Source organism: Trachypithecus francoisi, unplaced genomic scaffold, assembly GCF_009764315.1.
Source record: "Trachypithecus francoisi isolate TF-2019V2 unplaced genomic scaffold, Tfra_2.0 Lachesis_group20, whole genome shotgun sequence".
Lineage (NCBI taxonomy): Eukaryota > Metazoa > Chordata > Mammalia > Primates > Cercopithecidae > Trachypithecus > Trachypithecus francoisi.
In genome coordinates, this window is record NW_022681466.1 from 55,452,933 (window position 1) to 55,467,657 (window position 14,725).

General features: G+C 55.9%; 2 protein-coding genes across 11 annotated transcripts; one reads left to right on the plus strand and one right to left on the minus strand.

Annotated features, from left to right (window-relative positions):
- Window positions 1-1,535: 1,535 nt before the first annotated feature.
- On the minus strand, window positions 1,536-8,623 carry ABHD15 (abhydrolase domain containing 15). 2 transcript variants are annotated; one of them, XR_004430807.1, is made up of 3 exons: window positions 7,339-8,623; window positions 3,735-4,329; window positions 1,536-1,594 (listed from the first exon to the last, which is right to left on the minus strand). XR_004430807.1 is itself a non-coding variant. In XM_033184419.1 (2 exons), the coding sequence occupies exons 1-2, from the start codon at window positions 8,592-8,594 to the stop codon at window positions 3,804-3,806; spliced, it is 1,782 nt and encodes a 593-aa protein (XP_033040310.1). In that variant the 5' UTR covers window positions 8,595-8,623; the 3' UTR covers window positions 2,539-3,803. The 2 variants fall into 2 exon arrangements, 1 of the variants encoding a protein (XP_033040310.1); XM_033184419.1 differs by lacking the exon at window positions 1,536-1,594 and having other exon boundaries at window positions 2,539-4,329.
- A 942-nt stretch (window positions 8,624-9,565) lies between these two features.
- Window positions 9,566-14,664, plus strand: TP53I13 (tumor protein p53 inducible protein 13). Of its 9 annotated transcripts, XM_033184426.1 has the most exons (7): window positions 9,891-10,041; window positions 10,229-10,297; window positions 10,529-10,570; window positions 13,104-13,232; window positions 13,365-13,565; window positions 13,650-14,205; window positions 14,316-14,664. In XM_033184426.1, exons 1-7 carry the CDS (start codon window positions 9,970-9,972, stop codon window positions 14,426-14,428), a joined length of 1,182 nt encoding a protein of 393 aa, XP_033040317.1. In that variant the 5' UTR covers window positions 9,891-9,969; the 3' UTR covers window positions 14,429-14,664. The 9 variants fall into 9 exon arrangements, with proteins under 9 accessions (XP_033040319.1, XP_033040324.1, XP_033040320.1 ...); XM_033184428.1 differs by lacking the exon at window positions 9,891-10,041 and adding an exon at window positions 9,566-9,699 and having other exon boundaries at window positions 13,650-14,664; XM_033184425.1 differs by having other exon boundaries at window positions 13,650-14,664.
- Window positions 14,665-14,725: the final 61 nt, after the last annotated feature.

Here is a 14,725-nt window from a genome sequence, read left to right on the forward strand (position 1 = left end):
ATTTGAAGATGTTGGTAAATAACGGACACCAAAAAGGAGGCAAGCAAATAATGAGGCCTGAAGATCACTGAAGACCCATCACCTGCAAAGTCCAACTCAGTGGTACTTCTTAGATGTTTGGGAGGGGTTCACTGAAGTCTCGACCTCCAGGGCTGAAGCAGTTGCTACCACCTCAGTCTCCCAAGTGGCTGGGACTACAGGGTGCACCACCATGCCTAGGTAATTGAACTTTTTGTAGAGCTGGGGTCTTGCTATGTTGGCTAGACTGGTCTCAATCTCTTGGCCTCAAGTGATCCTCCCACCTCAGTCTCTCAAAGTGCTGGTACTGCAGGTATGAGTCACTATGCCCCGCCTATTGGTTGGTTTTGTTGTTTGTTTCTTGCTTCCTCAAACTCATAACTTGTTCAAGGGCCACTCATTCGTAGAACAGTGTGCCTGGGGCTCCTCCAGCTGGCTTCACACAATTAACTATTTACCAAAGCAGAATTCACCTGTGTGATTCTTGAATCATTAGGCTAAAGGACGGGGTTATCCAAACCTTTCCTGCTTGAACAGAAACTACACTTTCCCAGCAATGAAACCCCCCAAAAAACGAAAAACAAAACAAAAAAAACCCCACAAAAAACAAACCAGGCATTTCAGCCCTAGTCTTCAAGTAGTAATGGGAAAATGAGAGAATGTTCTTGGGATATGCAGTGGGTGCATCTGGCACAAGAGCCATGGAAGAGAAATACTTTAGGGTTCAGGTCACTGGAGTTCAGGGTTCAAAGGAATAAATGGAACCTCAACTGGGGCTGATTCTGCCATTCTTCACACTGTAACTACCAAGTTTATACATTTCTCTCCCTGGAAAATTTTTTTTCCTATCAAAAGGGAAAGGAAAACCAGCCCTATTTATCCAAAAGCTGTTCTCCTGAAGAACCAGAGTCCTGCGGTATCTGGATAGTTTCTAGAGAAACGATGCAGATTTTCACCCTTGCGGACTCTTTAAGCCTTAGGGTTTAAAAACCACTAGGCTGCTTCCCATTTTGCAGGGCAACTGGGACTGCAAGACCTTAATTAACTGAAATCCCTACTGTTCCAGATGCGGAGGGCAGCTGGTGGTAGGGGATGGCCAGATGGCAGTAAATATCCCTTACCAAGCCTTACACTAAGGCTGTTGTTCACCAGCGGTAGAACAGCTTCTGTAATTTCAGTTCCTTTTTATTTATCCTGCTTAGAAATGGCAAAAGAAAGTCAGATGAGGAATGTGGAGGAGGAGAAACAAGAAGTGGGGAGGAGGGAGATAATTTTTTTTTTTTTTTTTTTTTGTTGAGACGGAGTCTCGCTCTGTCGCCCAGGCTGGAGTGCAGTGGCCGGATCTCAGCTCACTGCAAGCTCCGCCTCCCGGGTTTACGCCATTCTCCTGCCTCAGTCTCCCGAGTAGCTGGGACTACAGGCGCCCGCCACCTCGCCCGGCTAGTTTTTTGTATTTTTAGTAGAGACGGGGTTTCACCGTGTTAGCCAGGATGGTCTCGATCTCCTGACCTCGTGATCCGCCCGTCTCGGCCTCCCAAAGTGCTGGGATTACAGGCTTGAGCCACCGCGCCCGGCCGGGAGATAATTTTTCTTTTTTTCTTTTTTCTTTTTTTGAGACGGAGTCTCGCTCAGTCGCCCAGGCTGGAGTGCAGTGGCGCGATCTCGGTTCACTGCAAGCTCCGCCTCCCGGGTTCACGCCATTCTCCTGCCTCAGCCTCCTGAGTAGCTGGGACTACAGGCGCCCACCGCCACGCCCGGCTAATTTTTTGCATTTTTAGTAGAGACAGGGTTTCACCGTTTTAGCCAGGATGGTCTCGATCTCCTGACCTCGTGATCCACCCGCCTCGGCCTCCCAAAGTGCTGGGATTACAGGCATGAGCTACCGCGCCCGGCCCTTTTTTTTTTTTTGAGATGGAGTCTCACTCTGTCACCCAGGCTGGAGTGCAGTGGTGCGATCTCGGCTCACTGCAAGCTCTGCCTCCCACGTTCACACCATTCTCCTGCCTCAGCCTCCTGAGTAGCTGGGATTACAGGTGCCCGCCACCATGCCCAGCTAATTTTTTGTATTTTTAGTAGAGATGGGGTTTCACCGTGTTAGCCAGGATGGTCTCGATCTCCTAACCTTGTGATCCACCCACCTCGGCCTCCCAAAGTGCTGGGATTACAGGTGTGCACCACGGCTCTCTGCCAGGAGGGAGATAATTTTTCACAACAGGATAATGTGCCTTAGACAATCGAGTGCTGTCTACATTTCAGTGCAGATTCTTGGAGTTATTTCAAAGTTACTTCTGATTTGATCTAGAAGAACAAGGCTGGGGCAAGATTATCTAAACCTGAAATCATGGCCTCAGGAATACCTTATGCCAAGTCTTGGGATGTGGGTTTTGGTATAAGCAGCTCTCTTCTTTACAACTGCTTTGCTGTTTGTGAGGTCAGAACAGGAGCCCTCTTTCTCAATGACGATTAAAATAAAACTTCAGGGTAAAGTTTTTGAATCTTAGCAACACATGGAAACATATATCCTGTTGCCAAAAAAATTTTAATTGCCTAATCCAAACCAGAATATTTAGATCAACTTGTATACTGTATCTTATCTCTGATGTACTATCTCTGGTCCTCAGCATTATTCTTCATAAAACCAAATACCCACTTAGTTGCTGAGTGGCTAGATCTAAGAGGAAGCTTTTCTGCCTTTAAAGGGATGGCCTTTGAATAATTGAGCAGACAAAACATTGTAATGTGAAATATTTGTAAATCACTGGTCAGCTCTAGTCAACCTCTTGGTGCTTTTGTTTCCTCTGGTCCCAGATGTGTCTCCTGGCTCTGGAAAGGGAGAGGCCAGTAGTAGCATCAGAAAAGGGAGCAACTAACCAGAAAACACCTAAGTTATGAGGTTTGTACTTTTCCTGATTTAGAGAAAGTCCACATCTCAGGAGATAAACAGCTCTGGCTGCAGCTCTCTGGAGTAATCCCCTGAAATGGTGCCAGAGGGAGCATGTAGGGTAGCCAAGATTCTGACTCCTTGAACCATGGTCTAGCAAAGCCCTCAGACCCTGCATGACAGCGCTTCCTATTTGTAAAATACTCTTGGGATCTCTCCAGTGAGGCTTGGGGGCCAGATCAGCCCCATTCCCAGCTGGGACTTGCAGAGTTCCTCTGAGAGATTGGACCTTCGCATTCCTTGAGATGGACGTTCACATTCTCTACCTGCTGGGCCCTCACCGAGCCAGCCCCACTGCCTCTGCCACCCTTCTCACACACACAAGCCTGCTGCAGCAGGTGCCAGAGCATTCGGTCAAAGCAGGGTGCCACAACCACAGAGCAAATGAGGGAAGTGGGGCCGAGACACAAACATCCTGTCCTAATGACATCAAGTGGCTCCAGCTTGAGAATTGGGGTCACTGCCCTATGACATACACAAATGTCTCATCCCTCTAGTCACTGCCAGTAAGAAGGCATTTTCTCCTGTGTCCATGGATTGAAAAAGTGCCATCCTTTGGCTTGTGATGTCAGTGACAGGAGACAGTGACTGGAACACTCCGCTGCTGACCGGATGAGTAGGGATATGCCGAGCAGAGGCCAGGCAGGAGTTCTGCTGAGGATGAAGTGAGCGCAGGCTCGCAGGGCATTCCATCTCCTTCAAGGCACCAGTTTAAGAGAGAGGGACTGAATGAGGAGCACAGAGCCGGAGCTCCCTCTGTTCAGTCCACCCCATCTTTCCAGGACTCTCCCTTGCCCAGCTCTGTTTTTCTCTGCAGGACTTGGGGGTTCTTGGGCCAGGTCTCTCATCTTGTGTATGATCGCTTCCAGCTAAAGATCTCCTCCAGGTTGGAAGAGGAAGAGACCTCTCGCCTCTGCAAGGCTCCTCCGCGACGACGGCTCCCAAGGAAGGAAGCTCTGTGCCTGCTCAGCCCTTTCATCCTCTCCTCCATTCGGAAGAACTCAGTCAAGGCCCGGAAGGACTCCAAGATGACCTCGTGGCTCCAGGCTGGCAAGGGCTCCTGGCGCAGGAAGCCACAGTGGCCTCCGTGGCGACTGAGCAGGAGGAAGAAGTAGGGGTTGCTGTGGAAGAGTTCAGTGGTCAGAGTGTGGTCTGGGGGTCCACACACGGGGTCGTCAGCACTGCAGATACATAGCACAGGCACGGCCGCCTCGTCCACATCCCGGAGGGGGTCGTTGCGGTCCCAGTAGGTATCCCAGCTGATGGGGAAGCTTTTGGTGTGGCAGAAGAGAGCCTCCTCAAACTCTCGAAGGGAACGGCTCCTGAACAGTCTGCTGGTGTCCACAGTGTCCTCCAGGGCTGTGGCATACCTGGCAGCGAGTCGTTGGGTGGGGAAGGTGGGAAAGAGAGGGAAGAATGAGAACATCAGGTGACAGCAGATGAGATAGAGAGACAGTCCGCAGGCCAGATCTGGCCACAGAAGCTTTCTTTGGCCATTTAGGGCTTTGAAAAAATTTCATTTCATGGCCATCATTTAAAACTAGATGAGGCTGGTTGCGGTGGCTCACACCTGTAATCCAAGCACTTTGGGAGGCCAAGGTGGGTGGATCGCTTGAGTCCAGGAGTTTGAGAACAGCCTGGGCAACATGGCGAAAACCCATGTCTAAAAAAAAAAAAAAGAAAAAAAAATTAGCCTGGTATGGTGGCTCAAGCCTATGGTCCCAGCTACTCAGGAGGCTGAGGTGGGAGGACTGCTTGAGCCTGGGAGGTCAAGGCTGCAGTGAGCTACGACTGCCATTGCATTCCAGCCTGGGTGACACAGACCCTGTTTAAAAAAATAAACAAAATAAAATAAAATAAAATAATAAAATCAGCCAGGCACGGTGGCTCACGCCTGCAATTCCAGAACTTTGGGAGGCTGAGGTGCGTGGATCACGAGGTCACGAGATCGAGACCATCCTGGCCAACATGGTGAAACCCCAGCTCTACTAAAAATACAAAAATTAGCTGGGTGTGGTGGTGCACACCTGTAGTCCCAGCTACTCGGGAGGCTGAGGCAGGAGAATCAGTGAACCCGGGAGGCAGAGGTTGCAGTGAGCCGAGATCGTGCCACTGCATTCCAGCCTGGTGACAGTGAGACTCTGTCTCAATAAATAAATAAAATAATAAAATTAGAAGATTTCACATAAAATGCAGGTGTCTGGCTTCTCTAGGGAAGTGGGAAGATCCAGCCACATGGGTGGGCATTTCTCAGCACAGCAATGGGTTCCTCCTCCCTCCTTCTTATATGAAGACGGTGCCCACTAGGCCTGTCATTCACAGCATCACTGCACCTGCCTATGTGCCCTAGGGGCAACATTTGACCTCACAGCTGCTGACAGTTCTCTTCCTAACCGCAAATTCTGGCCCTCTGTAGAGAACTTGCTATGAACTGTAACCTCCTGAACTGCTCCTAGAAGAACTTGTTGGCTCAGAGTATCCAAACTAGCAGGTGACACGTCTGCTAATCATTCACATTTGACTTTAGGTTGCATTCATTGTTTTTATTTTTGTTTTTTAAACTAACATCCTGTCCTGGTAATGTCACGAGTGTGATGTTGATTGGGTATAACTGGGGTAGATATTCCTACAGAGTGTGCTGCCTGGCAGAGGAAGCAATTGAGTCTGTAATTTACTGGGTGGATTCCTAAATGGGGGCCTCAGAGCAACTGCTTTGGGTAACAGAGAACATCTATGCTGTTTCTAGCCCCCTGGAGAGGGTTTGGCATTCTGACAAGGAGGCCAGGATGGGCAGCTCTGTCTTTTGAGTAGCTCAATCCAGCCTCAGTTGAAATTAGATGTTCATCTCTGACCAGGCACAGTGGCTCACACCTGTAATCCCAGCACCTTGGGAGGCCAAGGCAGGTGGACTCCCTGAGTCCAGACATTCAAGACCAGCCTGGACAACATGGCACAATCCCATCTTTACAAAAAATACAAAAATTAACCGGGCATGGTGCATGTGCCTGTAGTCTTGGCTACTCGGGAAGCTGAGGTGGGGGTCTGACTCCCACATCCCAAGTCTTTCTGCTACACCACACTGTTGCCATAATGACTTCGACCTCATTCTGCCCTCTCCTAAGAAGAAGCCAGAGTGCAGGCTGGGAATGTCACCTGAGCCCAGAAATTCAAGGCTGCAATGAGTGGTGATCCCGCCACTGCACTCCAGCCTGGGTGACAGAATAAGATCTTGCCTCAAAAAACAAACAAACAAACAGCTGGGCACGGTGGCTCACACCTGTAATCCTGGCACTTTGAAAGCTGGGGCAGGCGGATCACTTGAGGTTAGGGGTTCCAGACCAGCCTGGCCAACGTGGAGAAACCCCGCCTCTACCAACAAATATATTAAAAATTAGCTGGGCTTGGTGGTGCATGCCTGTAGTCCCCAGCTACTTGGGAGGCTAAGGCAAGAGAATAGCTTGCACCCAGAAGGTGGAGGTTACAGTGAGCCTAGATCATGTCATTACACTTCAGCCTGGGTGACAGAGTGAGACTCTGTCTCAAAAATAAATAAATAAATAAATAAATAAATAAATAATTTAAATAAATGCCTATATATATGTGTGTGTGTGTATATGTCTGTGTGTGTATATACATATATATTTTTTTGAGACAGGGTGTCGCTCTGTCACCCAGGCTGGAGTGTAGTGGCCTGACCAAGGCTCTCTGCAGCCTCGAACTTCTGGGCTTGGGTGATCCTCCCGTCTCCACCTCCTGAGTAGCTGGGACCACAGATGCATGCCACCACACCCAGCTAATTAAAAAAAGAAATTTTTGTAGAGACTGGTTTCCCTATGTTGCCCAAGTTAGTCTCAAACTCTTGGGCTCAAGTGATCCTCCTGCCTTGGCCTCCCAAAGTGCTGGGATTACAGGCGGGAGCCACTGCACCTGGCCTCAAATGCTACCATATTTCTGATTCCTGTCACCTCCAGGCTTAGAGACTGTGAGTAAACATTCTGGGCAGATAATCGTTTGCAGTGGTTTCCAGAGTGCTCTTTGCTGAGTTGTCAAGCTGTGGGCTAAGTGGTAAATGTCAGGTATCTCTGCTGTCGTGGGCCAGGTGCTCAAATTGCCAGGATACAGCCCGGGGTGCTGAGATGAGGCAAGGGGCTGGGGCAGGAGTCCCTGCTCTAGCACAGTAATACCGATGACCTTTAAACCCGCTTCCCCGGTTCTGTCTAGATTACAGGATTTGGAAGGCTTTGGAAGATGTGTTCAGAGAACTTTGCCCAAACTAGCCCACGCCTGTTTGTTCCAATGCTATGCATAGCTGTTTCTGTTTCTTAGCCAGCCCAGGCCCTCTATTCCTTCCATGCTGGTCTGCAGCCTCCGTTACCCACCTGCTGAGAGTGATCTTCTGGTGGAGCAGAAAGCCCCGCTCGTAGGGCCAGGGTAGGCCGGTCTCGAACCACTCGCGGCAGCGCAGCACGGGCGAGATGCAGGCGGCGCCTGTCACGTAGCTGGAGGAGCCGCACTCGCCCAGGTAGGACAGTAGCAGCGCCGAGCCCGAGCCTTCACTCACCGCGAACAGCGGCGCCGCCGGGTGTCGGAAGCGGATGTATGTGACCGCCTCCTTGAGGTCGGACGGGTCCCCGAAAGGCTGCAGCCGGGGGCTGACCAGTGGGCAGCCGTGGTGGCCGCGACGATGGAAGATGACCGGGTAGTAGCCGCGCTCCAGGGCGAGCAAGCAGAGGCCGAGCACGTTGCGGGTGAGGCGACCCCACGCATTGGGGATCACCAGAAGCACGGCAGGAAGGCCCCCGGCGCTGGTGATCCGGCGGCCCCTAACACAAGGTCCCACCACCCAGTCCAGGGCCACTAGCCCATCGTCCGCCAACTGCAGGTACTCCCGGGCCAGCTCAGGCCCAGGCACCACGGGCAGAACGAAGTGGCAGAGGGTCTGCACGTGGGGCCCGGAGAGCCAAGAGCGCGGGCCGGGCTCCAGCGCCGCCGAGCGCCGCAGCGCGCGCAGCAGGCACTGGGCCAGGGCCGACGGCTTGCAGACAAGGCTGCACCCGCCCGGCAGTGGCTCGCTCCCGTCACTGAACTGGTCCGCGGGGCCTCCGCCGTCCGCCTCCTTGTCGTCCAGGTCTTGGGCCCCCGGCAGGGTCCTCTCTCCGACGGCGCGCCCCCAGGGTCCCCGGAGCCGCGGGCCAAGCAGGCCGAGCAGGGCGAGCACGGCCAAGATGAGCGCGAGGGCGGCGCCCCACGGCGGCATGGCGAAGCCAGAGAGCCCGGGCGGGCGGCGGGCGGCAGGGCCGTCTACTTCACGAGCTCCGCGCTTTGCCCGCGGCTCCACCCGCCGGCGGCGGCTGCCCAGGGCCCTCCCGCGCGGGCGCGCTCTGGATTGGCCGTGGCCCGGCAGAGGCAGCCAGTTCGGGCCCGGCTGCCCTCGCCCGGCCCCCACCTCTGCCCCGGCCCTTTGCACAGCGATTGCAACAAGTGGGAGCAGAGGGTGAGAGGAGCCGCTGCCACCAGGGAGGGAGGGCGCGCCGGCAGCCGGAAGGGAGTGGGGAGGGCACGAGCCGGGGAGAGCGGTGTTGGCCATAGAGACGTGGGGAGACTGGAGACCGAGTCTTGGGGACCAGACTGTCATCAGGGTCTTCTGCTAGACCCTGTGCGCTGTGCCCTCAGAGGCCGATGAAGAGAAGCAGAAGGGAGAGGTGAGTAAGTCGCAGCTCCGGGCGCCGGCTCGCGGGCCCCGGTGGGGCGGCGGCCGCGCGCTCTGCCCTCAACCGGCCCCGCTCTCCCCAGCCCAGCCCCGCAGCCCCGCAATAACTTGGCTGGGCGGGGTCCTGCACCGGGCCAGCGAGGGCGGGCGCGGCGTCCGAGCCGCTGGCGGGAGGCTGCTGCTTCCCTGCCTGCATCAGTGCGGGCCCCGCGGACTCCTGGCCCCCGTCCCGGCGAGCTCGGGGCTGCACGTAAAGGAAATCTTCAGCCCGGGGGGAGCTTTCCCAGAAGGAGCAGCCCCACGCCTCCGAGAGTCTGTCGGAGAAAAGGACACACTCGGGCGCCCTGCGACAGGGATGCCCGTCCGACCTACAAGGGACACCTCGTAAACCGGGGTGCATGGGAGACCAAGGAAATAACACGTTCTCGCTGTTTCCAAGCTTTGGGATGGGCATCTAGACCCCTCGCTCTCTACCCACGTTTTCCCCCCAAATCCTGGAGAGGGAACCAGAACCAGCGCCCCGCTGCGGGGTGGGCCGGCCAGCGCACCTCCTGGGGGTGAGGCCTGTGGCTTCCCCATCCTGCAGCGACCAATCTCTGGACGTGCGCCCGCCACCGCTGGGCGACGGCGGAGGTGGGGAACACAGCAGCCTCTCGGCCGGCTCCGGCCTCCCGGGGCTTCTGGGTCTGGAGAGTCTGGGGAGCGGAGACACCCCCAGAGGTTCCTCCGGGTTCGGACCCTATTTGCGAGGGCGGGAGTGGGGTGGGCCGACGGCGAAGCTCCAGAGGTGGGACCTTCTCCCTTCAGCAGTTCCTCCTGCTTTAATGATTCTGCCCCTCTTCTCGTTGCAGGTCACACCGACAAATCTGAAGCGGGTTTGCCAGAGGAGTGTACCCGTCTCCCTGGCCTGGGCCACCCAGTCCACAGGGATCCCATTTCCGGCCCTACACCCCGCTCCACGATCCCATACAGGCGCTGCAGCTGTGTTCTGCAGGCTGCAGGGACGCGCTGAGACGAATCCCCGGACGAGGCAAGGGGCCCCCGCCTGCCCTGCTGAGACTTACGCGCTGACGGGTCTCGCACGCTTAACTTTTCCGGCTTCAGGTTTAGGACGCGTGCGCGCACGCTCCGCTGCTGTGGGCGGGCATTGGGGCGGGGCGAGACCGGGGGCCCACTGTCAGGGGAGGGGCGCGCGCGAGCCCAGGGCCTACGGACGCGCGGGCGGCGCTGGGGCTGGAGGGGCGGGACGCGCGCGCTCTCTCGCTGGCAGGGCGGCGGGCCCGGCCTGGGGCCGCCAGGGATGGCGCCTACTCCGCTTTCGCCCCAGCTGCTTCTCTTGGCAGCCCTTGCGAGGCTCCTAGGTCCCAGCGAGGTAAGGTGACCCGCTCCTGGGAAGGCCTCGGCCCGGGAGCTCAAAGCGCTTTGCCAAAAGTTCGTCCTGGAAGGAGTGGCGCGCCGAGGGGGACGCTGAGTTCTTCCGCTGGCGGTCTGGGCCTGGGGAGGGAGAGGGCAGGGCCTCGTCATGTCCAGCGCCCCAGCTCTGCGCTTTGGACCCACAGGTGATGGCTGGGCAGGCGGAGGAGGCGGGAGCCCATTGTCCCGAGGGCTTGTGGCCTCTGCCCCCGCAGGTAGGAGCCCTGAAGGGCCCAGGGAGAAAGGGGTGTGAAAGGCTAGCCCAGTCCCGCTCAGTTCTCTCCGCACCCTCCAGTCACCATGTGGGGACCTCTGCCCGTTCCTCCGTCCTCAGTAGCCAACTTCTCCATCCCAGCCTGGCGCTTGGGGCCTGCCGTCCCCGCCCTACCACACACACACACGGAGTCCCCCAGCTGCCCTAAGCTCTGTTCTTTCCCCATGTATAGGTGTCACCAAGAGTGACCTACACACAAGTGAGCCCAGGACAGGTAAGTACAAGCAGGGGCCCACCCTTGGTGTCCACGCCTGGAGACAGGAGCTCTTAGCAGGCTTCCCCGCCTTTTCTGCTGATAGGCCCCATTCCTTACCACTTCCCTCAGGCAGAGGCAGGGCTCTAGTTCTCCGCCCCACCTCCAAGCCCAGGACAGATGGCTCAAAGACAGTGAGCCATAGGCCTGTCATCTGCAATGCTGTGTCAGGATGCTGTTGGGTAGCTGGCTTTGTGGACAAGTGGCTGTGAGTGGAACCCTCTCTGAGAGTAGCTGGAAAAAGCCCAGGCTCCAGCTCCCTGAGGGGACAGCGGGAAGTCTCCTGACTTTGTGGGCCCCAGTTTTCTGTAGGAGAGGGTATGAATTTTGTCTCTACCTGTGAGCAGCAAGGGAGGGGGTGTGCCAGCACCAGGGACAGTAAAGAGCTGCAAAGTGGAAGGAATGTGCCTCTGGTTCTCAGGCTCCACACTGCGGGCTCAGCTTCCGTGGCAGCCTCCATCTTCATTGCCAGCTCCTCTGATCTTTCCTTTGAAATACTTATTATTATTATTTGAAACGGAGTGTCACTCTGACGCCCAGACTGGAGTGCAGTGGCACTTACTGCAACCTCTGCCTCCAGGTTCAAGCAATTCTCATGCCACAGCCTCCTGAGCAGCTGGGATTACAGGCGTGTGACGCCTACCTCATCTAATTTTGTATATTTAGTAGAGACGAGGTTTCACCATGTTGTCCAGCCTGGTCTTGAGCTCCTGACCTCAAGTGATCTACCTGCCTCAGCCTCCCAAAGTGCTAGGATTACAGGCATGAGGCACCATGCCTGGCCTGAAATACCTAACTTAAATTGGCCGGGCACAGTGGCTCATGCCTGTAATCCCAGCACTTTGGGAGCCTGAGGCAGGTGGATTACCTGAGGTCAGGAGTTCAAGACCAGCTTGGCCAACATGGTGAAACCCCATCTCTACTAAAAATACAAAAATTAGCCAGGCGTGGTGGCACACCCCTGTAATCCCAGCTACTGGGGAGGCTGAGGCAGGAGAATTGCTTGAGCCTGGGAGGCAGAGGTTGCAGTGAGCCGAGACCGTGCCACTGTACTCCAGCCTGGCCGACAGAGTGAGACTGTCTCAAAAAAAAAAAAAAAAAAAAAAATTCTCTGTAATAGCTCCAGGCCAAGAGTCATTGCCTCACTTTGCCACCTACCAGATTCCTTTCCTCAAACACCCTTTCATGAAGTCATTCCTCTGTTCACAAACTCTCAATGGCTCCTTATTTCCCACCTTATCGTGGCCGTACTCTCTGGCCTGGCTTTTCAGGCCTTACTTAAGTAAGCTTCGTCTGACCTCTCCACATCTTTGGTTCCTCTCCAGTTGTGTCAGGCTGTTTGCCACAGAAATGAGTTCCAGCCTCGCCCCCAGCACAGCCCCTTTGCTCCTGTTTATTCTCCTCCACACCTGGCCTATCCTGAATCAGAGAGTGCAGCTCGCTCCCCTCCTGCCATATTCCCCCATCCCTCTTCCCAGTCCCAGCAGGAATCACCTCCCCCTGAGACATTGCCTGATGGCATCAGCCTTTATTCCTCCCCTCCTCCTCTGAATCTATCTCTGATAATTTAGCAACTAATCACTAAGTTTTTTTTTTTTGTTTTTTTTGAGACAGAGTCTCGCTCTGTCGCCCGAGCTGGAGTGCAGTGGCCGGATCTCAGCTCATTGCAAGCTCCGCCTCCTGGGTTCACGCCATTCTCCTGCCTCAGCCTCCCAAGTAGCTGGGACTACAGGCGCCAGCCACCTCGCCCGGCTAGCTTTTTTTGTATTTTTTAGTAGAGACACGGTTTCACCGTGTTAGCCAGGATGGTCTCGAACTCCTGACCTCGTGATCCGCCCGTCTCGGCCTCCCAAAGTGCTGGGATTACAGGCTTGAGCCACCGCGCCCGGCCATAATCACTGTTTTATTAGTTTGCTCTTTTATTTGCATTAGTTGTTTCCCTGAGTTTCTTATACATTCCTTGCAAGCAGAGTCCAGGAGTTCTTTGGCATCTCCTACAGCATCTAGCACAGCACTGAGCACCAAGTCAACTCAATCAAAGAATAATGAATGATTGATGGAGTATTTCCATTCTGAGATTGTGCACCTGCTGCCTGCCTGCTCTGTATTTGGATGCTCTTGGGAAATTGTATAGATTGGATCGATGGTCTTCTTTTGGGGGATGCTTATGGCTTGGATTGTGAACCTGTAGAGCCATTGTTACACCTGCAGGGAAATATAGCTAGAGTGTGGTCTGAGTCTGGCAGGATTATCCAGGCATGCTGTGATCTTTGAAGGGTGGGACTCGATGGAAAGGAAGGGTGAAAGGAACACTCAGAGGCAAGAGCGGGTACCTGCCAATACCCAGGGCCCTTTGTCCTTTCTGGACCCTGAAGGTAGAAGAGCCATCCAGCTATCCTGGGAGTACCTTTAAACTGGCCCCCTGGATGGGAGAACTTGAGATTCTCTGGGAGGGCTCTGGGCCTGCTTTGATGTCTGTGTGCCTTTCCTCCAGGCTGAGGATGTCACCTTCCTCTACCACCCCTGTGCCCACCCCTGGCTGAAGCTCCAGCTTGCCCTCCTGGCCTATGCTTGTATGGCTAACCCCTCCCTCGCCCCTGACTCCAGCCTCACGCAGGATCGGGTATGTAGCTGATGAAAGGTGCTTGCCTGGCCCTGGCAAAAGGCCCCGTGTGCAGGGAAAGAAAAATTCAAGGGTTTCCTTTTGCTTGTTCCCACCTTCCTCATAGCTCTTAACAGTTACCTCCTCTCATAGCCGCTGGTGCTGACTGCATGGGAGCTGGCGCTGGAGATGGCCTGGGTAGAGCCAACCTGGGCCGCCCACTGGCTGATGAGGAGGCGGAGGAGGAAGGAGAGGAAGAAGAAGGCATGGATCTATTGTGAAAGCCTTTCAGGGCCTGTGCCCACTGAGCCAACCCCGGGTAGAGGGAGGCTGTGCCGGAGAGGGTGTGTGCAGGTAAGAGGCGCTGGGCCCAGGCTTGTTGGTCCTTGGGTTCTCTGAGAGGGCCAGCAGGGTGATTGCTGTCCCCCCTCTCCGTAGGCCCTGGCTCTCGCCTTCGCTCTGCGGAGCTGGCGGCCCCCTGGCACAGAGGTGACATCTCAAGGGCCCAGGCAGCCGTCTCCCAGTGGTGCCAAGAGGCGGAGGCTGCGGGCTGCCATTGGTCCCCAGCCTACTGGCTCAGCCCTGAGGTTTCCCTCTGCTTCCTCAGGGAGCTTGAAGGCCAAGCAGCCCATGGTGGGAATCCCTGGTAGGGAGAGTAATGCCCCATCTGTGCCCACTGTCTCCCTCCTGCCCGGGGCACCTGGAGGCAGCGCCAGCTCCAGGACAGAGGCTCAGGTGCTCAACGGGCAAGGCAGCCCTGGGGGCTGTGTCTGTTCAAGTCAGGCTTCCCCGGCCCCTCGCGCAGCAGCGCCTCCACGGGCAGCCCGCGGTCCCACCCCACGCACTGAAGAGGCCGCCTGGGCTGCCATGGCCCTGACCTTCCTGCTGGTGCTGCTCACCCTGGCCACGCTCTGCACACGGCTGCACAGAAACTTCCGACGCGGGGAGAGCATCTACTGGGGGCCCACAGCGGACAGCCAGGACACAGTGGCTGGTGAGGAGTTCCCACCCGAGGCCCCCGCCCCACCTTGCGTGGCCCCGGCCCGCCGCCCCCCAAGGCTTCCCTGCCTTCCCGCCCTTGACTGCTCGGCGCCCGGCCCACAGCTGTGCTGAAGCGGAGGCTGCTGCAGCCCTCGCGCCGGGTCAAGCGCTCCCGCCGGAGACCCCTCCTTCCCCCCACGCCGGACAGCGGCCCGGAAGGCGAGAGCTCGGAGTGATGGCTTAGTACCTGCCACTGTGGCATGTGGCTCTTCCCCGCACCTCTGCCACGTGGACCTCTGCCACGTGGACCGCGCGCTGGGCGCCCCCTGGTGGCGGCGGCGGCACGGCCCTGACGGAGCACCGCGGGGATTTCCTCCTTGTTGGTTGCTGGGTGGGCGGCCAAGGGGAGAAAAGGAGCCGCTTCTGCCTCCCTTGCCAAAACTCCGTTTCTAATTAAATTATTTTTAGTAGACTCTGGAGTTGAGCTTGTGCATCTGCCGCACAGAGACACTCCCACCCGGACCCTAGTCCTA

What these genes read in the sequence shown, in the direction of transcription:
- ABHD15 (XM_033184419.1), bottom strand. Translation starts at nt 8,594, where the DNA reads ATGACAGTCTGGTCCCCAAGACTCGGTCTCCAGTCTCCCCACGTCTCT. An exon ending in CAGAAGATCACTCTCAGCAG is followed by an intron (nt 4,330 to 7,338) that starts GTGGGTAACGGA and finishes ACTCGCTGCCAG; the next exon opens with GTATGCCACAGCCCTGGAGG.
- TP53I13 (XM_033184425.1), top strand. Translation starts at nt 9,970, where the DNA reads ATGGCGCCTACTCCGCTTTCGCCCCAGCTGCTTCTCTTGGCAGCCCTT. An exon ending in TGTGGCCTCTGCCCCCGCAG is followed by an intron (nt 10,298 to 10,528) that starts GTAGGAGCCCTG and finishes CCCCATGTATAG; the next exon opens with GTGTCACCAAGAGTGACCTA. An exon ending in CACAAGTGAGCCCAGGACAG is followed by an intron (nt 10,571 to 13,103) that starts GTAAGTACAAGC and finishes CCTTTCCTCCAG; the next exon opens with GCTGAGGATGTCACCTTCCT.